General features: G+C 33.5%; 1 protein-coding gene across 15 annotated transcripts in view; it reads right to left on the bottom strand.

Annotated features, from left to right (window-relative positions):
* The window catches only part of VPS13B (vacuolar protein sorting 13 homolog B), an 831417-nt gene that overhangs the window by 389287 nt on the left and 419139 nt on the right, over nt 1–22991 (bottom strand). For 14 of the 15 annotated variants that reach the window (XR_004346563.1, XR_004346562.1, XM_032610621.1 and 11 more), the window contains 2 exons: nt 22719–22939; nt 10244–10447 (listed from right to left, as the gene is read on the bottom strand). Coding sequence is in view for 13 of the 15 variants with exons in the window: in XM_032610621.1 (XP_032466512.1) it covers nt 10244–10447; nt 22719–22939 (425 nt within the window). In the remaining 2 variants the exon portion in view is untranslated. Of the gene's footprint in view, nt 1–10243; nt 10448–18527; nt 22940–22991 lie in introns of those variants that run through there. The other variant, XM_032610626.1, reaches the window with a different exon arrangement.

Raw genomic sequence — 22991 nt, 5'->3', positions numbered from 1 at the left:
ACAGTATTATTAACTTCAGTCACCATGGCATACATTACAACACTAGGGCTTATTTATTTTATAACTGGAAATTTGTACCTTTTGACCACCTTCATTCATTTTTCCCCCCAAATTTTCACTTTGGATTTAACTGAAAATAAATGCATTTTAAATAATTACTGGGGACTAAGAAATGAACCACTTCATGCTGGATTGTTTTCTGGAAATATATATATTTATAATTGAAGTATAGTTGATTTACAATACTATATTAATTTCAGGTGTACAATAGAGTGATTCAATATTTTATAGATTACATTGCATTTAAAGTTATTATAAAATACTGGCAATATTCCAGGCTATACAATACAGCACATACTGGATTTTTTTGAGAACTAGGCTGCTGAAGTAATTTTAATTCCAGAATCAATAAAACATGCAATTCGAATTTTGCCATGACCCTCTAACCTCTCAACATTGTTGGTTAATCTGTCAATTTTTACCTTAGGTTGAGTTATAAATCAATATTCTAGCATTCATTCAGCATTTTATATTTTTCTAAAGCTTTAAAATTATTTCTTTAAAATGCTGTGAATAAGGATGACATTATCAAAGACATTATACATATATACAAGAAGTTAAAATGAAAAAATGCTTAATGGTTTGCCTAAAATCACAACTTAATTGGAGGGATTTAATTTCATCAACACAATATAGCTATCCATAATAATTGTCCTTCCTACATGCCCTTTATGGTAAGTACTGAAAATCCAGAAGTTCAAAATAACATTTTATATAATTAGAACAGCTTCCAAAAGACTTAACAGGGCTTCCCTGGTGGCGCAGTGGTTGAGAGTCCACCTGCCGACGCAGGCGACGCGGGTTCGTGACCCGGTCCGGGAGGATCCCACATGCCGCGGAGCGGCTGGGCCCGTGAGCCATGGCCGCTGAGCCTGCGCTTCCGGAGCCTGTGCTCCGCAGCGGGAGAGGCCACAACAGTGAGAGGCCCGCGTACCGCAAAAAAAAAAAAAAAAAAAAAGACTTAACAGTTTATGTACTTAACCTTATAAGGGAAATATGTGAATGTGTATGTATTTGTGTATTGTGTATCTATTTGCTTTGTTTACTTGTTATTAAAACAAATGATCAAAATGTTAGCACTTTCAAAGGCAGTTTTTATTGTTGGGCTATCTTGTAAGCAAAATGGCATAAATATTTCAATGAACATGATTATATAGTGTTTCACTTTCCTGAACATCTCCCTGAACACAAATTTTTGACAACCTTAACTAGCTGAAATACAGTGAAATATGTTCTACAAGTGTACAGGTAAAGCCTTACTTTGGGTCCATGATAAGAATTAGCGTGCCAGAGACATCTTGTTTTATACCAAAATTTTTGCTCACCCTTCTATGTAATACAGAATTTTCTCTGGGAAGCAGCAATGCAGTGATGGGCTAAATTTCCCAGTGTACCTATATATTAGGTGTATACACATATCCATCCCCGAAGTTAAATATTATAAATTCTGCTAAAGATAAAGGACTAAAATGCTTAATTTATTTTAAAAGCTGAATATTATTAAGCTAAGTATCCAATTTAAGAAATTAGAAAAACAACAGAATAAACCCAAGAAAAAAGAAATATCTATCTTAGCCTAAGTAGTGGAAAAACGTTACCCTTGAGACTTTTTAAACACATTTCTGGGTTACATGTAGGTGTGAGGGCTTGATTTCATACTACCAAAATGTTTCAAGAAACATCTAGCTACGAAATTAACAGTAAAGGGGTCCCAGGCTAGTGATGGCCCTTGGAGTCCCTCAGAGAAGGAAACACAGAAAATCCCTATTGGGGAACAGGCCCTCATACACTATGCAAGAGTCTCATAAAGTCGCACTAGTAAAGAACTCCCAAGAGAAGAGCACATAACACATAAAGAAACAGTCTACTAAGAGCAAGGGTTAAGAATACAACAGTAGGATTAGAATCTCAAGAAATTCAGATAACAGATCTGATAAATAATATAAAAGAATTATGTTTAAAACAACAAAAGACATAAAAACAAACAGAAAAAATAAACTCAATATATGCTTTTATGAATTCATATCAAAATATATTTGTAGTGACAATGAATATATACATCTCTATGCCCTGTACTATAATAAATCAGATTTAATTTCGTCAAAGTGAGTTGACTTCCCAAATTATTTAACATCCATATATTAAAGAACAATGTGTTTAAAACCTACTCTGTACCAAGCACTATTGTTTGGTACAGAGTACGTACTGGTTACTCAAATTAGGGTTATCCTATGATGATAAAGATAATAGGTGACGGGTGATAATAGAAAGTTTATAGTTCACATCCAGTATGGCACTGAAACAGTATAATCATTATTTAACACTGTTACTTCTGAACCAATATAAACCTCTCAGTGTAAATCATTTTACCTCCAACCCATAATGTTTGACTTAACACTTATTGCAGATGAAAAGAATAGTATAAAAGTACAACTAATGTAGGAACAGAAAAAGTAACAGTGTCAAATTTTCAATACGTCTTTTGCTATTTGAACAAAATCTGTTAGTGCTGAAACATGCTAGAAGGTTTCCTTAAAAGAAAATTATTATCAAAAAAGAAAATTATGTTCAACTTGAAAATATTGCCTAATATTTAAAAAGTTAAGTGAAATATTTATTCAACATATTACTGGAAGTCTTAGCCACAGCAATTAGGCAAGAAAAAAAGTTAAAAGCAACAAAATTGGAAAGGGAAAAAAGCAAAATGATCTCTGTTTGCAGACAACATGACCTTATATGTAGAAAATGCTAAAGATTCAACAACAAAAAATTTTAGAATAAACGAATTCAGCAAGATACAAACCCACATCTGTGTTTTTGCACAATAACAGTGAACAATCAGAAAAGGAAATTAATAAAACAATTCTGTGTATAATAGCTTCAAAAAGAATAGAATACTTAGGAATAAACTTAACCAAGGAAGTGAAAGACTATAAAATATTGCTAATAGAAATAAAAGAAGACACAAACAAATGGAGAAATGTCCCATGTTCATGGATCGGAAGACTTAATGTTAAAATGGGAAGTTATTGTTTAACAGGTACCACATTTCAGCTGGGAAAAGTTTAAAAAGTTTTGGAGATGGTTGACGGTGATGGTTGCACAACAATGTGAATGTACTTAATGTCACAGAAGGGTACTCTTAAAAATGGTTTAAAAAGGTAATTTTATGTTGTGTATATTTTACCAGAATAAAACATTTGACATAAAAACATTAACTGGGACATAAAGTCATAATTGCACAATATCAAAAGACAGTGTATTTGTTTAGCATCTATAAAAACTATGTTTATTAGTTTCATTTTATACAGCCTGGGCTACCAGAACGCCATAAAACATCTTTATTTTACCATTAAGTATTACTTTATCAATAATGAGTAGTATAAAATTCATTTTCTAGGAATACAGCAATACCATTGTTGGAGTTGGGAACCTGGAACAAGATGCTTGCCTATATTCCCTTTATGATGATGACATTAGTGTATTTTGTCTATCCAGTCCTTACCTCTTTTCTAATAATCTTCTAAGTTAAAACTTCTTCTATATGCAAAGAATGCCTAAACTAAGACCCAGTTTGGATGAGGTATGTGTTACACACAAGTGCCTTTTCAGTTAGGATTACCTTGTTGATTATCATGGGAATATACAGTGACTGTGAGAATTTCCGCACAAAACGTATTTTTCTAGATAATAAAACAAGCGGGAACACTTCTCATATCATTTTGTGAAGACAGTGTGATCATGATACCAAAATACAACAAAGATATTATGTAAAAGAAAAGTTAAAGGCCAGTATCACTCATGACTATGATACCAAAACCCTAAATAAAATATTAGCAAACACAATTCAGCAAGATATGAAAAGGAAAATATATTACATCTAAGCTGGGTTTGTTCCAGAAACACAAGATCAGCTTAATATTTGAAAATCAACCAAAGTTACTAGTCACCTTAAAGGAATAAAGAAGAAACAAGTACTGAATATATAATCGTATCAACTGAATAAAAGTGCTAAATAAAAGTGCCAAATAAGTGTACTCCTATAACAAAATGGTCAAGATTTCTAAAAAGAAAACTAAAATCTTATTGAAATTAAAGAAAGTACAAATAGAGGAATGAGCCACATTCATAGAGTATATGGACAAACTATACATACTCAGTTAATATCTGTACTAACATATTGAGATGAATATTAACATTATCCCCACTTTTAGAGATGATGAAACTAAATCACAGAGGTTAAATAATGTGATCATAAACTGCAGAGATTAAAAACTCAAGTTGTCTGATTCCAAAGTGACTTCTATAGATTCCATTAACTTAGAATCACACTCAGATGAGCTGGACCAGTCCCTACTTTGTGTGACACTAACTTCAATTCACTGCATCTCAATTTTCTAGTAAATGATCTTCCAACAATCCCTTTCAATAGTATAGGTGTAAATTGATGGAATTAAGAGAAACATCTTTCTCACTTGTCAAGCTCTGCAAAATTATTATACCAAAGTCAGAGGAAGGCAATTCTTAAAGCTGACAAAGTAGAGAGTCTATGACAAAAAGTGGGAAGCAGCACACAGAATTTAGCTAGCTTTCCCCAGGAGAAAAAAAAAAATACACCTTAGAGAAAATAAATTACTAGCATTCTATTTTTCTGTTTGCAAGGTTACTAGGGAAACTAAATAAACGACTTCTAATTTTCACTTTTTTCCCTTTAGTACCACATTTTTTGGCAAAACTTTGAAATATGCTTGAATACATTTAGGCATAATATTAAATGCCATTTTAATTCTATAACATTCATGCTGGTACTAAGCAAATCTCATTAAAATGACAGAAATGTGCTCTTCTGAGTAAGAAAATCAGTATTAAATAAAGTATATTTAATGATTCTGCATTCACTTTCCTCTACCCCCTAATTTCTATACCAAATAACTCAGTTATCAACATATAGAGCTGGCCAAAAAGTTATTTCGGGTTTTTTATAATATGGAAAAACCCAAACGAACTTTTTGGCCAACCCAATATTTCAACAGGTAAAGAAAAATTAAAATAGCATTTCTGGTATTAGTTTTGAAATGGTTTGTCATGCACAGGTCATATAAAATGCATATAATATCTTCAGGGAAAAATTACTTCATTAAGAGTTAATCAACCTTTATTCACCAATGTTCATAGTAGCGTTATTCGTAATAGCCAAAAGGAGCAAATAACCCAGACGTCCATCAACAGATCAATGGATAAAAAAAGTATGCTATATACACAAATGGAGTAACACTCAGCCATAGAGGGCATTGAAATTCTTATACATGGATGATGTATAAAACATTCTTCTTACTACCTGGATGAATCTCTAAAACATTATACTAAATGAAATAAGCTAAATGAATACTTACGATTCCTCTTATATGAGATACCCAGAAGAGGCAAATTCACAGAGACAGAAAGTACAGTAGAGGTTACCAAGGATGGGGTTGGGAGGATGGGGAGTCACTGTTTCATGGGAAAAGAGTTTTTGTTTGAAATGATGAAATAGTTTTGGAAATGGATAGTTGTTATGGCTGTGCAACACTGAGATTATTCATTTAATGCCACAAAATTGTACACATAAAAATGGTTAAAATGATAAATTTTATGTAACTTAATTTTACCACAATAAAAAAAATTTAGCAAAAAAAGTTACCAATGATATTGAGAATCTAATATAATATGTACAAGGCAGAATGAGAAAAACAAAGATTCCAAAGACCAGTTCTTAGTACTCAATGATGTTAAAGAAATTTAAATTCAAGTAACATGGCACACTAAGTTGAAATGAATGTTTTCCTTTTCTACTACAAAAGCACTGAAATTCTAGATAAAACACAAGAATTTGTTTTAATACATTAAAGTGCTGTGTATCTTTTCTTTGGTCTTGTAGACCTACTCTTCAATCATTAATACCCTCTCTACCTGGGAGGCTAATCTATGCGAACAACATGTACAAATATTCTTGTCCTCTGGTTTCTGGTCATTTTCAGCTAATGAGGAACATGACAGGAGATAGAAAGGAGGGAGGAGAATGAAGTCAGTATTATTCCCTGTTCTCCCTGCCCGTAAGCCTATTTATGGCAAAAACATCCCAGCGTTACTAGCTCCAGGTACTGTACTATCTCCCGTGGTTTCCCTTCCCAGTCAACACCTTTGTCCTTAAGAGAATGTCATCTTTTTCTAACTAATATAATAGTTAAACTTGAAATAAATAAAGGGAAATCTCAAGATGTCAGAAATGAAGAGGAAACACAAAGTCAGGGTAACGACTGGGAACTGAGTCATTACAGACTCAGTTTTCCATTATAGATTATTACAAGATATTGAGTATAGTTCCCTGTGCTATACAGTAGGTCCCTGTTGTTCACTATTTTATATACAGTAGTGTGTAGATGTTAATCCCAAACTCCTAATTTATCCCCCCCATCCCCTTTAGTAACCATAAGTTTGCTTTCTATCTCTGTGAGTCTATTTCTGTTTTGTAAATAAGTTCATTTCTATCATTTTTTTTAGATTCCACATGTAAGTGATGTCATATGATATTTGTCTTTCTCTGTCTGACTTACTTCACTTAATATGGTAATCTCTAGGTCTCACTGCAATCCCACTCCTGGGCACTTCTCTGGAGAAAATTCTAATTTGAAAAGATACATGCATCCCAATGTTCATAGCAGCATTACTTATAATAGCCAAGGCATGGAAGAAACCTAAATCAACAGATGAATAGATAAAGAAGATGTAGTATATACACAATGGAATATTACTCAGCCATAAAAAATGAAATAATGTCATTTGCAGCAACATGGATGGACCTAGAGATTATCATATACCATATATTTAAATTCGTATGCAGACAGTTCTGTTGCTTACATGATAGTGTTGTCCACAGAATGTCTTCTTATAATCAAAAGATTATTAGTCAATGATTAGCAAGAGCAAAGGGATGCTAGAGCTTCCTGGGAATGCCAGGTCAAATAGGCATAAAGGCCTATTATGGATTATAACAAAATACATGCATAACCTCTCCACACTGTCCTCCCTAGCCCCATTCATTAAGTAGTTTCTCCAGTAAGAGGACACGGCTTTATCTCCATTCAGTCCGTAACACATTTAAATATACAGGAAGCTTCATGAAAATTAGAAAAACATTTTTTAAATGGAATTCAAAGGATCACAGTAACATATCTACCATGTTGGAACTCAAAACAAAAGGAATAAAAATTACAAAGGTCATTACACACAATTTTACCAGCACTATAAACAAAAGGAAATGTGAAATGAAAGCCTGAGCACAAATTCTGACTTCTGGATGAATTAAACGACCACAGATTTAATCATAGATGAAGCATTCATACAAAAAGGAGAAAACAATGACTATATTTTCTGATGTCATCATTTACTGGCTAATTCTCAAAGAGGTAAATTTAAACTCAGATGCAAACATAGTTAATCTTGATCTCCACATAAATATTTTCTTGAGAGCAAGAAGAGAAATTAAACATGAAGTGTTCAATACACGAACACCTTCTAATTTGTAAAGTTAAATCAAAGTCTTAACATTGATCACCATATCAAAATTGTCTACACAAAAATCTTCCTGCCCTTTATGGAAAACAAACCTAAATTATTTTAAGATATTTCTCAGGGAACAAGCTTCTCAAGTGATTGTGGGTTTCAAATCCATACTGGACTGCTAGCAATCACTCACCTCTTTCTTTTCTTAACCACACTACATAAACAAAAGAGGGTACATTTTGAAAATATTTACCACATTTTCCCCCATAACTCTGTTACCTTATGTAAGCTGCTTTATATGGTCTTTCTGGAATATTAATGTGAATCTTCTGCATTAAGATTCTTTCACTTTCAGATCTTTTTCACACAGATCAGATTAAATCCATACCTAATACAAAACTAACAAATCCACTAGAAGCATTTTCATTATTTATCTTTATAACCCAATCAGAAAAAAATCCTCAACATTCTAAGTTTAAATTAATTGCAGTCATGTAAGGAACTTATTTTTGAAATCAGAATTAATTTTTTTAACTGAGAAAATCTCTCTTTGTTAATCTCTCCCTTTCTTAACTTCCTCATCATTCTTCTAGTCTATCACATTTATTATATACCTACTAAAACAAAATTGATACTAATGTCTTTTTCACTTTTGAAGATCCATCTCATATGTTACTGCCTTTGTAAAATACCTACAGATCTCATAGAATGAATTTGTTAATAATTTCTCTATAATTGCAGGGCATGCTCATCTCTATCACATCTTATAATCAGGGTCACCATGTCCTTCTGTATAGGTTGGACACTACACAATTCTAGAAAGTACCATTCAATCTGTACTTGTGTGAATGGCAGGCTCTAAATGTATGACCAACAGGTGTGACCATTCCACATGAGCCCTGTCTTTTCTGGGCTTGCAATGTTTTCTTAAATATTTCTTTCTAAAAGACTACTCCCAAGATAGGTACTCATTTTCATCTTGACGTTCCAATGAATACAGACAGTACTTAGTGAACAACTGTTTAATGAAACACTCTCCTTTCTGCCAAATGTCCACAATATTTAACTTCATTTATCAATTTCACTTGTACTAGCTTTGTTTAGCAATGTATCACCCCAAGCTTTGATTACTCTACCAAAGTATTTCACAAAGTGTATTTTGTGCAATGTTAACATGTAGGCTATGATAAAGGGGTCTTTGGTTAAATGAGTTTGGAGAGTACTGCGTTGAAGAAAGTCAAAGTTTTCTTTACTGCAAGAGCTTTTCTAACAATATTAAGAATCTCCAAGAAAGGATTCACTGTTTTTACCCTAAAAGGATATGTCCCATTGACTCCATAAGGGCACATTCCTAGATTTTCATTTGGGGGGAAAAAAGTAATCCTATCACGTAGGTCATTGTGTTTCTTAAGATTTGGAATGAGCAGGGATAGAGAAATTATTTATGCAGGGGTCAAACAGATCTACTCCAGCATGTGTTTATGCAAAAACAAAAACATAACTTCTACCTCTATTATATTACAGTAGTTCTCAGTGGTAAGCCTCTATGGGGTGTTTCAGAAATGTATTAGGGTATTTTTGGTTGACTCAATGATTGGGTGTCACTACTGGAATTTAAGGGTTAGCAGTTACGGTATCAAGAGGTCCTATGATATATAGGACTGTCCTGAAAAATGAACACTATCTTACAGACATTGAAGTAGGTAAAAATCCTGCTTATAAGTCAACATTTGAGCATAAAACTGAATTCTGTTTTAAATCTAAACACAATACTTTTGCATTTATGCATGATTTTATTTATTAAGAGTTCCAGAAATGCAACTACTGAAATGAAAAGAATAAAAACTTTTGTTTGAAACTTTATCAAGTTTGCCATTACCTCAGGAAATCACAGCAACAACAGTACCAACTTGTGGTATTTAACAAAGACCTGCACAAGTCTATATGCGGCAGACACGCTCACAGTAATTCTATGTACCTGGCTACTTCATTACAACTTCTAATGTAACCATGCCTGAGCATTTATATATTAAAATAATATTTACTATACCTTAAATTAATTTCCTTTACTCCTTTATATTTTATTCAAAATACTAGATATTTTTGAAATTATATGTATATGTAGGTCATATTATGTTTATTTTCATTTCAGGATAGTAAAGGGGGCTTTATAAAACATTTGTTATTAAAAGGGGCACTGGCACATTGGGTGAAGTTATGGTGTTAAAAATGAAAAGAAAGGCTTCTATGATCAGAAGGAAGAGGAGAGAACTTTGGGTCAGACAAGACTGAAAAATCACTAACCTAAAGATAACAAAGGCACTCTGGTTCTGAGCCTCTTTTGTATCAGCTTCTACATTTCCATACTTCTGAGGAACCATACATTTACTGTCTCAGTTTTTGCCATTTCACAGAACCCCTACTGTCCTGAACTACCCCACTAACTACTAAAAGTGATTAAAATACTTGGACCTAAAAGAAACAGTAATACACAGCCACTGCTACCATAGCTCCTCACGAACCTTTTAAACTCACTAGCTTCCAGAGAGGTATGGTCATCTTCATTCTCAATCCTGATACAGAACTCTGTGGTATATATACCACCCTTCATTTAGTAACAGAATTTTTCAAAAACACTCACCTCAGTAGTAGTTCCAATGTCAGCAGATGGGCTACATGTGCTGGTATCTGGAGGAGCTGTGCCTATACTGCTTCTAACTGGAGAACTAGGGACAGGCCCCACTATGGACTCCGGATAAGCTGAAAAAGAACTGAGATTGCCTCTCTTCTGAATCTTATTCCAGACTTCATTCATGGTATCAGTTAGCTCATATAAGAGCTGCACCTAAGCAGAAGGGAAAAAATAAAAAGGAAAAACAAATCTTTCAACTTCTGGTCACAACTGACTAAAATATTAAATGTGAGAAAATGAAAACAAGTCCAGGGAAATAAGAATATATGAAACAAAAATCTATCATTGTATCACTGATCATGGTATTATATCATAACCTATAATCTGTGATATATAATTATTATATATTATATATACTGTAATTATTATATATATGATCATGACTATTTTGTCATAATACCACAATTCTGATGAGATATAGAGAAAAATAATTCACATAAAAATATACAATATTAAACATTTTATCATGAATTGAATTTGAGAAATATAATTAATTTATTCATACTTTTAATTTGCCACAGTCACATTTTGATATTTTATAAGCAATTTAGCATTTCTGTGGGAAAATAATGCTAATAAAATAATGCTAATAAAACAGCTTATTATGGTACAGTAGATTTCTTTTAATATATGACTAATAGAACAACCACAAAGAAATGCCTTTTAAACAGAGGTCAGGATCAAAATTAGAAGTCAAATATATCCTAGTAAACATGATTATTTAGTTATACATGAAATAATTACCATTCTTATTTCTAAATTATTTACACATTTAAACTTTCTCTATTTTCTGAAGAATAAATCTGAAATTGGATTTCTTGCCCAGCAAAATAAAGTAAAAAAGAAAGATATAACACAGAATAGTAAAAGGAAAATGTTACATATGAGACTTTTCTATAGATAAAGAACATAAACTATCCAACCTACTATTCCCCTCAGATTTGTCATTCCAATATTCAGAAAAAAAAATTGTTTAACTTGCACGTTGTTTGACTAAGTTCTAAGATATTTACATAAGATTTCATAAATAAGCATTAATCATGGAATCTGTATGACAACATATTGCCATATACTGTATAAAACAAGCCTAGGGGGAAAAATGCAAACACAATGTATAAGCAAATCCACAGCTGGATACCATATTCTGCTTGCCATTAAAAAAAAAAAAAAGAAAGAAAGAAATTCTCATATTTATAAGAAGTTTCAGCCCCAGGACACATCCAGATGATAAAGCTGGCTTCTTATGTGGGCAGAACAGATGCCTAAAAACAGTGTTGTCAATCCTTATTTGATATAAAACAGTATATGGGTTACAGTTTTCTCCTGCTTTTTGTGTGATGAAGTCTCAAATCTCAGGTTATAGCTCTTTTTGTTTAAAAAAAAATCTAATGGCTAGAGAGCCTACAAAAAAGCTCTTAGAAAAATTTTAGTTCATATTCTTTTGTCTTTCATAATCATGAGTGTTTTCTAAAACGAAACCATTTTGTTCCAAACCAAATTTTTAAAAAGATTATTTTACTTTTTCTTAAACAATTAGAACTGACAAATAAGGAAAGCATAAACAGTTTCTAAATACTTTCAAAGGCATAAGGTTTATTTACCTAAGAGAATTGATGCCGCTTTTATTGTCACTACTTCTGGTTTCCTTTAACCGTTACCATTAAAAAATTGTATATGAATGTCACCAAGTACACTGTGTATTCAGCATGCCAAGCAAACACTGACATAAACTTTAAACGTATTATTATTTTCAAAGAAGAAAGCTGCTATCACAGAATCCAGACTTCACAAATTCAGAGGTTTTAAAAAATAAGGCAAAAATGTTGAAGATAAATGTTCAACTCTTATCCTTCAAGCTGTACTGAAAACCATGCCAACTAAAGCCACAATGAGCTACCACTACCCACCTATTAAGACATCTGAAATTAAAAAGCATAACCAGACCAAGTATCAGTAAAGATGCAGAGCAGCTAAAACTCTCATTTACTCTGATGGAATGCAAAATTTAGAATACAGTTTGGCCATTTCTGAAAAAAACATATACCTACCATGTGAATGAGCCATTTCCTAAGTGTTTCCCCAAGAAGAATTAAAATCTATGTCCACACAAAGACCTATATAAAAATGTTCATAGAAGTTTTATTTGTAATAGTCTAAAACTGGAAAAAATCTCAAATGTTAACCAATAAGTTAACCAACAATACAACAGAATACTTAGCAATAAAAATAAATTAAAGATTCATGCGAAACCAAGGATTAACCCCAAAATTATTATGCTGAATCAAGGAAGCTAGGCAAGAGAGAGAGAGAGAGAGAATGCAAACTGTATGATTCCATTTATACAGAATACTAGCAAATGAAAATTAATCAATAATGACAGTATCAGTGATTGCCTGGGATTGGGGGAGGAGTAAAAGGAAGGATTACAAAGGGGCACAAAGAAACTTTTGAGGATGATGGATTAATGCATTATCTTGATTGTGAAGATGATTTCATGGGTATACATAGTCAAACCTTATCAAATTAGATAATCTAAACATGTGCAGTTTATTGTATTTATGTCAACCCCAATAAAACTTTTTAAAAAGATCTCTAAAAAATGAGCACCACATGAGGCAGCTTTATATGGGTTATGTATGAAGGTGATTGAATATCAATAATATTTTGCATATCAAATACTGATTGGATAGGCAAGATATTAAATATTAAAAAGTAATATTTTACTGTTGAAAAATTAACTGCACATACATTTTCTCATTTAATCTTATAACCAATCAGAAAGAAGACTTAATTGGACTGGAGAGGCTGAGACACACCTCAAGGAAATACATTCTTGAAGGATAGATAGGATTTAAGTGGGTGCAAAAAGCCATTCCAGTCATAAGAATACCAAGAGCAATAGCCAAGTACAGGAAATGAACAAGACATGACAAAGGGGCCATGACAAGTTTTGTAGCATATTAGGAGAGTCAGATAGAAGAGAAAACAGAAAGGTAGACATGAAGAAGAAAAACCATGGATACACAATGTCAATGGAAACCAAGCAGGAATGGAACTTCAACAAGCAATTACTGATCCATGTTGAACAAAAAAGAGCTCTAAGTGAATATGAATTTAGAAAGGCTATTTCATTTGGCACACAGGTTGTTACTAATCATTAAAATTCAGTTTCAAAAGAAAGAGTTTTTGCCAAAAACAAAAACATCCTTTTCATACAGAGTATTACACTTAGTCTACTTTTGTTTAAAAGATAAAAATAAAAATCAGGAGCTCAGAGAAATTAAAAATGGGTGATTTGTCTAAGACTACAAATCCAGTTTTGTCCGAACTGAATGCTTATGTTCTTAGACAGTAATGCCAAATTCCATTAGCTTGGTGAAAACTGAACTTACAGCAATAAAAACTATGACAAAATGGATAGAAAAGGAGCATAAAAAACATTATTTCTCTAGTTTTACAACTTAAAACCCAAAAATGCAAAGATACTTTTATGTTTTGGGGAATGCCTTATAGGTAGACAAAATGTACCAATTTATTGGTAAGGGGAAATTAAAATTTTATTATATTAAAGAAGATTCCTTATTAAAGAAGATTCATTTAATTTTGGAATGAACACAATTTTTAAGGTCTGAGAGACTAGTGCCTAAAGACATTAAAGGGAATTGGGTAACTTTAGTAAAACACTTAAGATAAAAGGCAAGGTTGGTGCAAATCACTCCTAGGAACAAATTCTCTGAATATTCAACCAGGTTAAATACTTACAGCGTCTAAGGCTTTTAATGGCAGTGAGTTCCAGGAACTGACACAGCGATTTAGGTCTCTATAGTTGATACAGAGATCTACAACAATGTCAGACATGACAATAAATTTGGTCTAGGCCTGCCCTACATATAGAGCTTGCACTATATTTTAGACTATATAAACTACTTGAGGGCTCTGAGCAATAAAGAACCAAATTAATTGCTTACAAGAGCAAACACTTCTGACGTCACTCTAACGAATAAACAAAAGAATGGTACTGAAGTAGGAATTACTTGAATGGAATCAAGCTTATACACTGGCTATAATCCAAAGTTCATAAAGCTTCTGACAGTGTATGTGAAATTTAGTGGGCATATACATTGTTCTGGGGAAAAGGCTTTTATCACATTCTCAAAGAAGTCCATGGCACAAAAAAGGATAAGAAGTACTTCACAAAAAACACAAATAAGAAACAAAAAAGCCCCCAGATTAATCAGTGAGAAACCACTCACAAGAAAGAGGTTTATTTTGGGTCATTAATCTTAAAAGGAAAAATAAAAATAGTAAAAGAAATTTTAGGAACTTATATGCACATGGATATTTGGGCCCACGATACACTATAAGGCAGGACACCCAGAAAATAAAAAGAGACATATAGATATATTTCACTAAGGAAGATTAAACGTTTTTGGCCAAAGATGCCATAAAGTTTAAAGGCAAATAACTGCATTACAGATACAGGGTTTGTATTTATAGAATATAAGGGAGGCTCTTCAAATTGCTAAGAAATTTAATAGAAAAATTAAGTAAATGATATGAAATATCAACCATAAAAAAGCAAATTCACTGGCCAATAAACACTGAAAAATCTGTTCATCCTTATTAATAATCAGGAAAATACAAATTAATGTAAACAACATGAACTGTCAATTCACAAAAGAGCAAACTCAACAGCCAATAAACATTTGAAAAGTTGCTCAAACACCTGGTTTCATTTCCCTTCAGCATGAAGGACTACCTTTAGGATTTCTTGTAGTGCAGTCCTACTGGTGACAGATTCTTTCACACGAAAAATGTCTTTATTTTGTCTTCATTCATAAATGTTATATATTTTTTTACTTAGAATTTTGGGTTGAGAGACTTTTAATTTTCTTAATTTTCACGATTTAAAGATGTTGTTCTTTTGATCACTACAGTTTCTTATGAAAAGTAAGCTAACAAAATCTTGGTTCTCTTGCATGTAATGTGTCATTTTTTTCTCATGATACCTTCAAGATATGCTCTTTATCTGTGGCTTTCAACAGTTGGATTATGATGTGTGTAGGCATGGCCTTCTTCATGTATTTATCTTATTAATTTTTCTCCCCTCATTTCTGGCCTACATGTAGCACTCAATAAATATCTGCTGAATTCACTTAGAAAAAAAAAAAATCAAGTCATCCTTTGTAATTTTGACAGAACCCAGAGGGAGTCTGGAAGGCTAAAGCAACCACTTACAAAAAAGAAATTTGGAGTCTCATGTCTTACCATTAAAATTTAGGTTAATCTGGCACACAAGGATATAAAAGAATACTTACTCCTTACTTTTTTCTTTGAGTACATGTTGATTCTTCAGAGTCCTATATTGTTTTGTGACTTCCTGTCCCTTCAGGAATACTGTTACATTCCACCAGGGATATTCATACCAATTTACATAGAGGATCTCACATTTTATATCAGAGTCAATCTAAACTAACAAAATGACATTCATATACCATTTGAGAGTTTGCAAAGTATTTTCATAACTATCTCACTTAAACTTCCCAACAACCTGGTGATCAACTTTGGATATAGCAGGTGCTAACAATTTTACAGAAGTTGGTTTATCAGGACTTATCAAGAAGATAAAGTAGAATTAAGTGAATAAATAAAACTCATTACACTTTGGGTGCAAAGGGATTCTCAGGGCATGAGGTTCATTCAGTCTTGGTTTAATTCTCAGGAAAGAAAAAAAAAAAAGGCCCTTGGTATTTGGGGAGAAGCAGCAAGGAGCCCGTGGGAATCAAGTGATCAAGGAAAGGACAAAAGGAAGGAGCAGACATAAGAAGGTAATACCAGGCCAAACATAAGTTCTATTTATGTGATGACTTGGCTTAGAACTGGTTTATATTTAAACAAGAACAACAAAACCTGAGCTTAGTTCTAAATAAGGTGAATATCTAAAGAAGATATCCCAGAGCTCTAGTTTTGAGCCACAGTCCTACATTTAGTAAGACTCAACAGAAATCACCATACTATTGAGTATCTCAAAGTAAAAGAAAAAAATTTTTTTAAAGATTAATAATAGTGGAGTCCCAGGCTAAAATCATAATGGGAACAGAATTTATTCTCAGCTGGGATAGCTATGGATAACCAGAACATGTGGAGTAGGACAATCCTCCCAAGGCTATAATGACTCCTAAAATAAGTCTCTAAAATATAAGGTCTCTGGTAGGTAACTCCAAGTAGTAGTTAGCTGTCTATTATATAGGAACTGAGCTACTACTAAATATAAAACTATGAATAAAAATTTTTTTCTTATTATCCTCAAAAGTTTCTTCATATCCCTTTGTAGTCTATCCTTCCTACCACCCCCTTCTCCTTCCCTCTCCCTGCCCTGCCTCCAGGCAACCAGGAACCTACTTTCTGTCACAATGTAGTAGTTTACACATTATAACATTTTATATAAATGGAATTATACAGTAAGTACTCTTTTTTGGTCTGGCTTCCTTCACTCAGTGTAATGACGGCAATATTTTTTCATGATCTTGCATTTTATCAATAACTCAGTCTTTTTTATGGCTGAATAGTATTACATTGTATGGATAAGCCATAATTTGTTTAACTTGTTAAATTCACTTACTGATGAACATTTGGGTTATGTTTAGTTTTTGGCTATACAAATAAAGCTGTTAAATACATCCATGTAAAAGTCTCTGAGTGGATATACATTTTTGTTTCCCTGAAGAAATACTTAGGGAAGAATGGCTGGGTCGTATGTTTTTTCCCCCCCTCCAGGAACTTCAAAGTTGTTTCCAAAGCTGTTATGTAATTTTTACATTCCCATCAGTAGTATACAGAGTTCTAGTTGGTTCATAATACTCCATCTTTTAAATTATAGCTAATCTAATAGGTATGTAGTGGTATGTTTTCATGTTTTATTTTGTTTTTTCCTGATGAATAATGATGTTGAGTATCTTTTCATGTGTTGACTGACCAGTCACACATCTTGTGTGGTTCTAATCTTTTCCCCATTATTTGTATTCATGTTATTTTATTTATTGTTCTTTGTCTTCAGGTTACCAAGCAGAAAGGATTCCATAAATATTCTGCTAACAGTTTGGTAAATGTGTTGCTAATACTTTTTCCAAGTGTCTGGCTTTCTGCTATCTTAATGTGTCTTTCGAGGAGAAAATGTTTTTAAACTTGATTATGCCCAATATCTAGATCAATTTGGGGACAGCTGCCATCTTAACAATATTGAATCTCCTAATCTATGAACAGGTATCTTGCTCCAGTTAGATGTGCAAGTTCTCTCAGCAATGTTTTGTGGTTTTCAGGGTAGAGGTCTTGGACATCTTTTGTTAAATTCATTTCTGTATGTTTGTTGGCACCAATATAAATGGAACTGATTCATTCCATTTTCCAGTTGTTAGCTGCTAGTACAGAAAAATACAATTGGTTTTTATATATTTATCTTGTCTCCTACAACCATAATAAGTTTATTAGTTCTAGTAATAGTTTCTTAACTCCTCCAGGATCTTCTGTAAAATATTTGATCATATGAAAATAGGGAGAGTTTCACTTCTTTTCTTATCTTTGTGTCTTTTATTTCTTTTGCTTGGTTAATTGCAATGGCTAAGATGGCCAATATGACAAAGAACAGGTGATAGAAGGAGGCATTCTGGGCTTTTTCTTGATCTTAGTGGGAAAAAGTTCAATATTTTACAATTAAGTGTGATATCTGGTTTCTCAGATATGAGTTATTATTTAATGTCCAGCTATTTACAGTTTTCCTAGTTATTATTGATTTCTAATATAATTTGACTATGGTTAGATAATATACTTTACTGATTTTAATTCTCTTAATATAATGAGACCATGTACACCTGAAAAAAATGTGCATTCCATGGTTGTTGAATACAGTGTTCTATAAACGTCAATTAGGTCAAGGTGAGTTCACAGTATTTTTCATATATTCTATATCTCCAATTATTTATTTTTCATCTAGTTGTTTTACAACCACTGAGAGAGATGGTATAAAAATTTCCTAATATGATTGAATAGAATTACCTGTTTTTTCCTTTAATTCTGTCCATTTTTCTTTCATGTCCTTCTTTATCTCTGGTAATACTTTTTCTTTTTGTCTATTTTATTTGATATTAAAATAAATAAGTCCATCCTTCTTATGCTGTTTGTATGGTGTATTTTTTCCTATGCATTTATTTATATTGTTTCTTTATATTTTAAGTGCTTCTCTTTTAGGCAACGTATGCAGAGTCTTGCTTTATTCCTACCCTAATAGGAGCAGTTGGACCAGGGGTCAGAAGACTTTCTGTAAATGGTCAGATAGTAAATATTCTAGACTTTGTGAGCAACATAGTGTTCTCCCTTGCTGTTACTTAATTCTGTGGTTGTAGCATGATGGTAACCTTACACAGTATGTGAAAAAAAGCATGTGGCCAAATTTATCTGCAAGCCTTAGTTTGCTGAATCCTGGTCTAAACACTCCCAGTTAGGATCATAACATTTAATGTAATTCTTGCTAAGGCAGGATCAGCTCTACAATTTTATTTTTTGTTTTCTGTTTCCATCCTCTGTTTTATGTAACTCCGTTACCACTTCTTCACTTCTTTAGATTATTTGAATACTTCTTAGTATTTCATTTTAATTCATCTATTGGCATTTTGGTTATATCTCTGTATTTTTGCTTTTTTTTTAGTAGTTATTCTAGGAAATTATAATATATGTAGAAAAACTTTCACAGTCTACTTTTAAATTTATACTGTACCACTTCATGAGATATTTAGAAATCTGACAACCACTCGGTCCCCTTAGCCCATCCCCCACTAACCTTGATGATGAAGTTGTCTTTTTTTTTGGCTGTGTTGGGTCTTCGTTGCTGCTCACAGGCTTTCTCTAGTTGCAGTGAGCTACTCTTCCTTGTGGTGCACGGGCTTCTCATTGCGGTGGCTTCTCTTGTTGTGGAGCACTGGCTCTAGGTGCATGGGCTTCAATAGTTGTGGCACGTGGGCTCAGTAGTTGTGGCTCGTACGCTACAGAGCACAGGCTCAGCAGTTGTGGCACACGGGCTTAGTTGCTCCACAGCATGCAGGATCTCCCTGGACCAGGGCTCGAACCTGTGTCCCCTGCATTGGCAGGTGGATTCTTAACCACTGCGCCACCAGGGAAGTCCCAAGTTGTCTTGTATATTAAATCCACATACACTGAAAGGTCTAGCAGACAGTGTTACGGATTTTGCTTTCCACAGTCATACATATTTTTTTAAATAGTTAAAAAAAAAGATTTATCAAGCTATTTATCATTTCTGTTGGTTTTCCTTTATTTCTGAAGATCCAAGTTTTCATTTGGTACCACTCCCTTTTAACTTGTAGAACTTCCTTCAGTATTTCTTGTAAAGTAGAGGTGCTGGTGACAATTTTCCTAGTTTTCTTTCATGTACAGTGTCTTTATTTCACTTTAATTTCTGTGAGACATGCACACTGTCTTGACAGCGTTTTTCTGTTAGCATTTTAAAGATATTGTTCTAATGTCTTCTGTCCTCTGTGGGGTTTTTTGTTTGTTTTTTTAATATTTACTTATTTATTTGGCTGCGCTGGGCCTTAGTTGCAGCAAGCAGAATCTTCATTGCCACACGCGGGATCTTCGTTGTCACATGCGGGATCTTTGGTTGCAGCATGCAGGATCTAGTTACCTGACCAGGGATTGAACCTGGGCCCCCTGCATTGGGAGAGCAGAGTCTTAACCGCTGGACCACCACGGAAGTCCCATGTCCTCTATGGTTTTTAATGAGAAATCGGCACTCATTCAAATTAAGCCATATATAATGTATCTTCTTGCAGCTGCTTTCAAGATTTTTTAAAAGTTTATCCTTGGTTTTTAGTATTTTAATCACAACGTGTCCAAGATAAACATGCTTGGGACTGGGTAAACTTCATGAATATGTAAAAGCCTATCTCTTTCTGCAAATTTGGGAAATTTGTACAATTATTTGTTAATATTTTTCTGGCCCCAGCTTTTTCTCCTTATCTTCTGGAATTCCAATTACACATATATTTGAACATTCCGTCCCACAACCAATGAAGATTCGATCCTATTTTTAATATCTTTTCTGTTTTCCAAATTTAATAATTTCTATGCACAATGTTCAAGTTCAATGACTCTTCTATCACATGCAGGTCACCTCTAAGACCATATGGTATGGTTTTTTCTTTCAGGTATTGTATTTCCAATTCTCAAATTCCATTTGATTGTTTTTTTTGTGATTTTTTTGTGGTACGCAGGCCTCTCACTGTTGTGGCCTCTCCCATTGCGGAGCACAGGCTCTGTATGTGCAGGCTCAGCAGCCATGGCTCACGGGCCTAGCCGCTCCACGGCATGTGGGATCTTCCCAGACCGGGGCACGAACCTGTGTCCCCTGCATCGGCAGGAGGACTCTCAACCACTGCGCCACCAGGGAAGCCCCATTTGACTGTTTTTATACTTTACTTCTCCATTGAGAATTCTTACGTTTTTCATTCAGTGTTGCTTTACACCTCATAAAAAAAATTATAATAGCTGTTTTAAAGTCTTTTTTGCAATTCAATTATTTAAAAACCAAATTGGGAACATTCATTTATGTTGTTAGTTTTTGCTTTTTTTCCCCAGCGTATATAGAATAATCAGTGGGACTGATGGGCTGAGATGGGCTTCTGCTGCTATGACAGAACTAAATCTATTTTTTCCCTTTTAACAGCTTCTGTGATAAAGGATGTAAAGAAGGTGAATCTGTTTCTCTATAATCTGTTTGCTAGAGCTGCCATATAAAAGTGCCATAAACTAGGTGGCTTAAAACAACAGAAACTTATAGTTTCATGGTTCTGGAGATTAGAGAGTCCCTACTCAAGGTAATAGCAGGGCCATGCTCTGGGACTCAGGAGAATCCTTCGTTGCCTCTGGTTCTTCTGGAGGTAGCCAGCAATCCTTGTGTTCTTTGGCTTGCGGCTGGATCAGTCCAATCTCTGCCTCTATTCACATGGCACTCTCCTTGTGTATCTTCACATCAACTTCCCTCTGTGACTATCTACTTCCAAATTTCCCTTTTTATAAGGCTATCAGTCAACTCGATGAGGGCTCACCCTAATGAATTCATTTTAACTTGATTACCTCTGTAATGATCCTATTAACAGATAAGGTCACATGATCAGATACTACAAGTTAGGAATTCAACATATCTTTTGTTGGAGATACAATTCAACCAACAAGTTTTCCTTCCTCTAGGAAATGCATTTCAACAACCAGCAGCAGTAGCATTCAAAGAATAATCTAAGAGGAGTTAAGCCATTTCATAATTATTCTCTTCTATACTACTATGGGTCATAATAGAATGGCAAATGGCCATTAATATGGAATATTTACTATTGTTCAAAAGAATTTACTACTGATTATAAAAGAAATTATTTTTATAATGGTGGATAAGCTATTAGTTTAGTATAACTGCCTCATCATAATTCTAACTGTATGTATTTTTTAATAAGGCCATCACCAAGATTAAATTAGAGGTCCGATCTTTTCAAAATGCACAAATATATATGAAAGTTAAACCAAACTGTAGAGTATACAGTAGATGGAGCAAGGCAGAGAGAAGAGGGGAAAGAAGGAGGATGGTTTCAGTAAGGAGGCTCTATAACATATGAATAATATTTGAACCCACTTAAAAAAACACACTTTAAAAACTAGCTCGTCACCACTAATGCTGGAATAAACAAAGATTTATCGACATTGACCTAACAGATCCAATAAAACTCTAAAAAGTATTGTTTTAAAAATATAATTTCAAATACTATTCAACGTTGATAATCTGTGTAGAAAATATACAAGAGTCTGCTTGAGGTCAAAGAAACAAGTATTAAATTATATGTTATTAATAATTTGTACAAACCCAGGAGATCTGAATTCATACTAAATTATAAAACTGTAGAATATAACATGTTTGGCCTATACCAACTGGAATGTTAAAGGATTAACAAAATGCCTTTTTAAAAGAGTAAACAGTGCTTTTTTTCTTTTAAATACTGCATGTTGAACAAAAGAAGTTTTGAGTGAGAAACTGATTGGAAATTACATTTGATCACTTCAATAGACTCTTCCAGTCTGACAGTAAAGTAGTTCTTCACCGTTTAAAAAACTTTACATCTGCAACTGATTTCATTCCATCAGCCAAAAGATGCATTTATGCTGCCACCATTACATTTTCAGAAGAGTTTGAATTACAAAACTTGAGAGAACTTCAAAGCAATACTTAATCTAACCATTCTGATCTTGATGGCCCTGTTAAAAATAATTTAAGACACTTAACAGAAGAGAAACCCTTCAACAAAATGAGTAACAATTGTTCTTAAATCACATTATTTTAAATTTCCTTTCATAAATCAAATGTACCAACCTGGGGGTTCGAGCATTTTATCTCAAGTGACTCTAGGTCAACATGCAGACAGACAACAAATGAATGCCTCATATCAGGTCCTGTAGCGAGTAGTTTTTGAGATGTAACAGCTAGAGTAGAGGTACAACCCATAGGTTCCACTAGGCAAAGTGTCACTTGTTTTCCAAAAAGGGTGTATATGCTGAAATGATGCAAGCTGATTGTCCAAGGAAAGGCATCACCTGAAAATGGGTACAAAAGTGGGTAGGGAGAAACACAAACAAAAATATAGTT

Source organism: Phocoena sinus, chromosome 17 (assembly GCF_008692025.1).
Source record: "Phocoena sinus isolate mPhoSin1 chromosome 17, mPhoSin1.pri, whole genome shotgun sequence".
Lineage (NCBI taxonomy): Eukaryota > Metazoa > Chordata > Mammalia > Artiodactyla > Phocoenidae > Phocoena > Phocoena sinus.
Note: the sequence above shows the minus strand (reverse complement) of the source record. Positions and strands in the feature narration are given on the sequence as shown.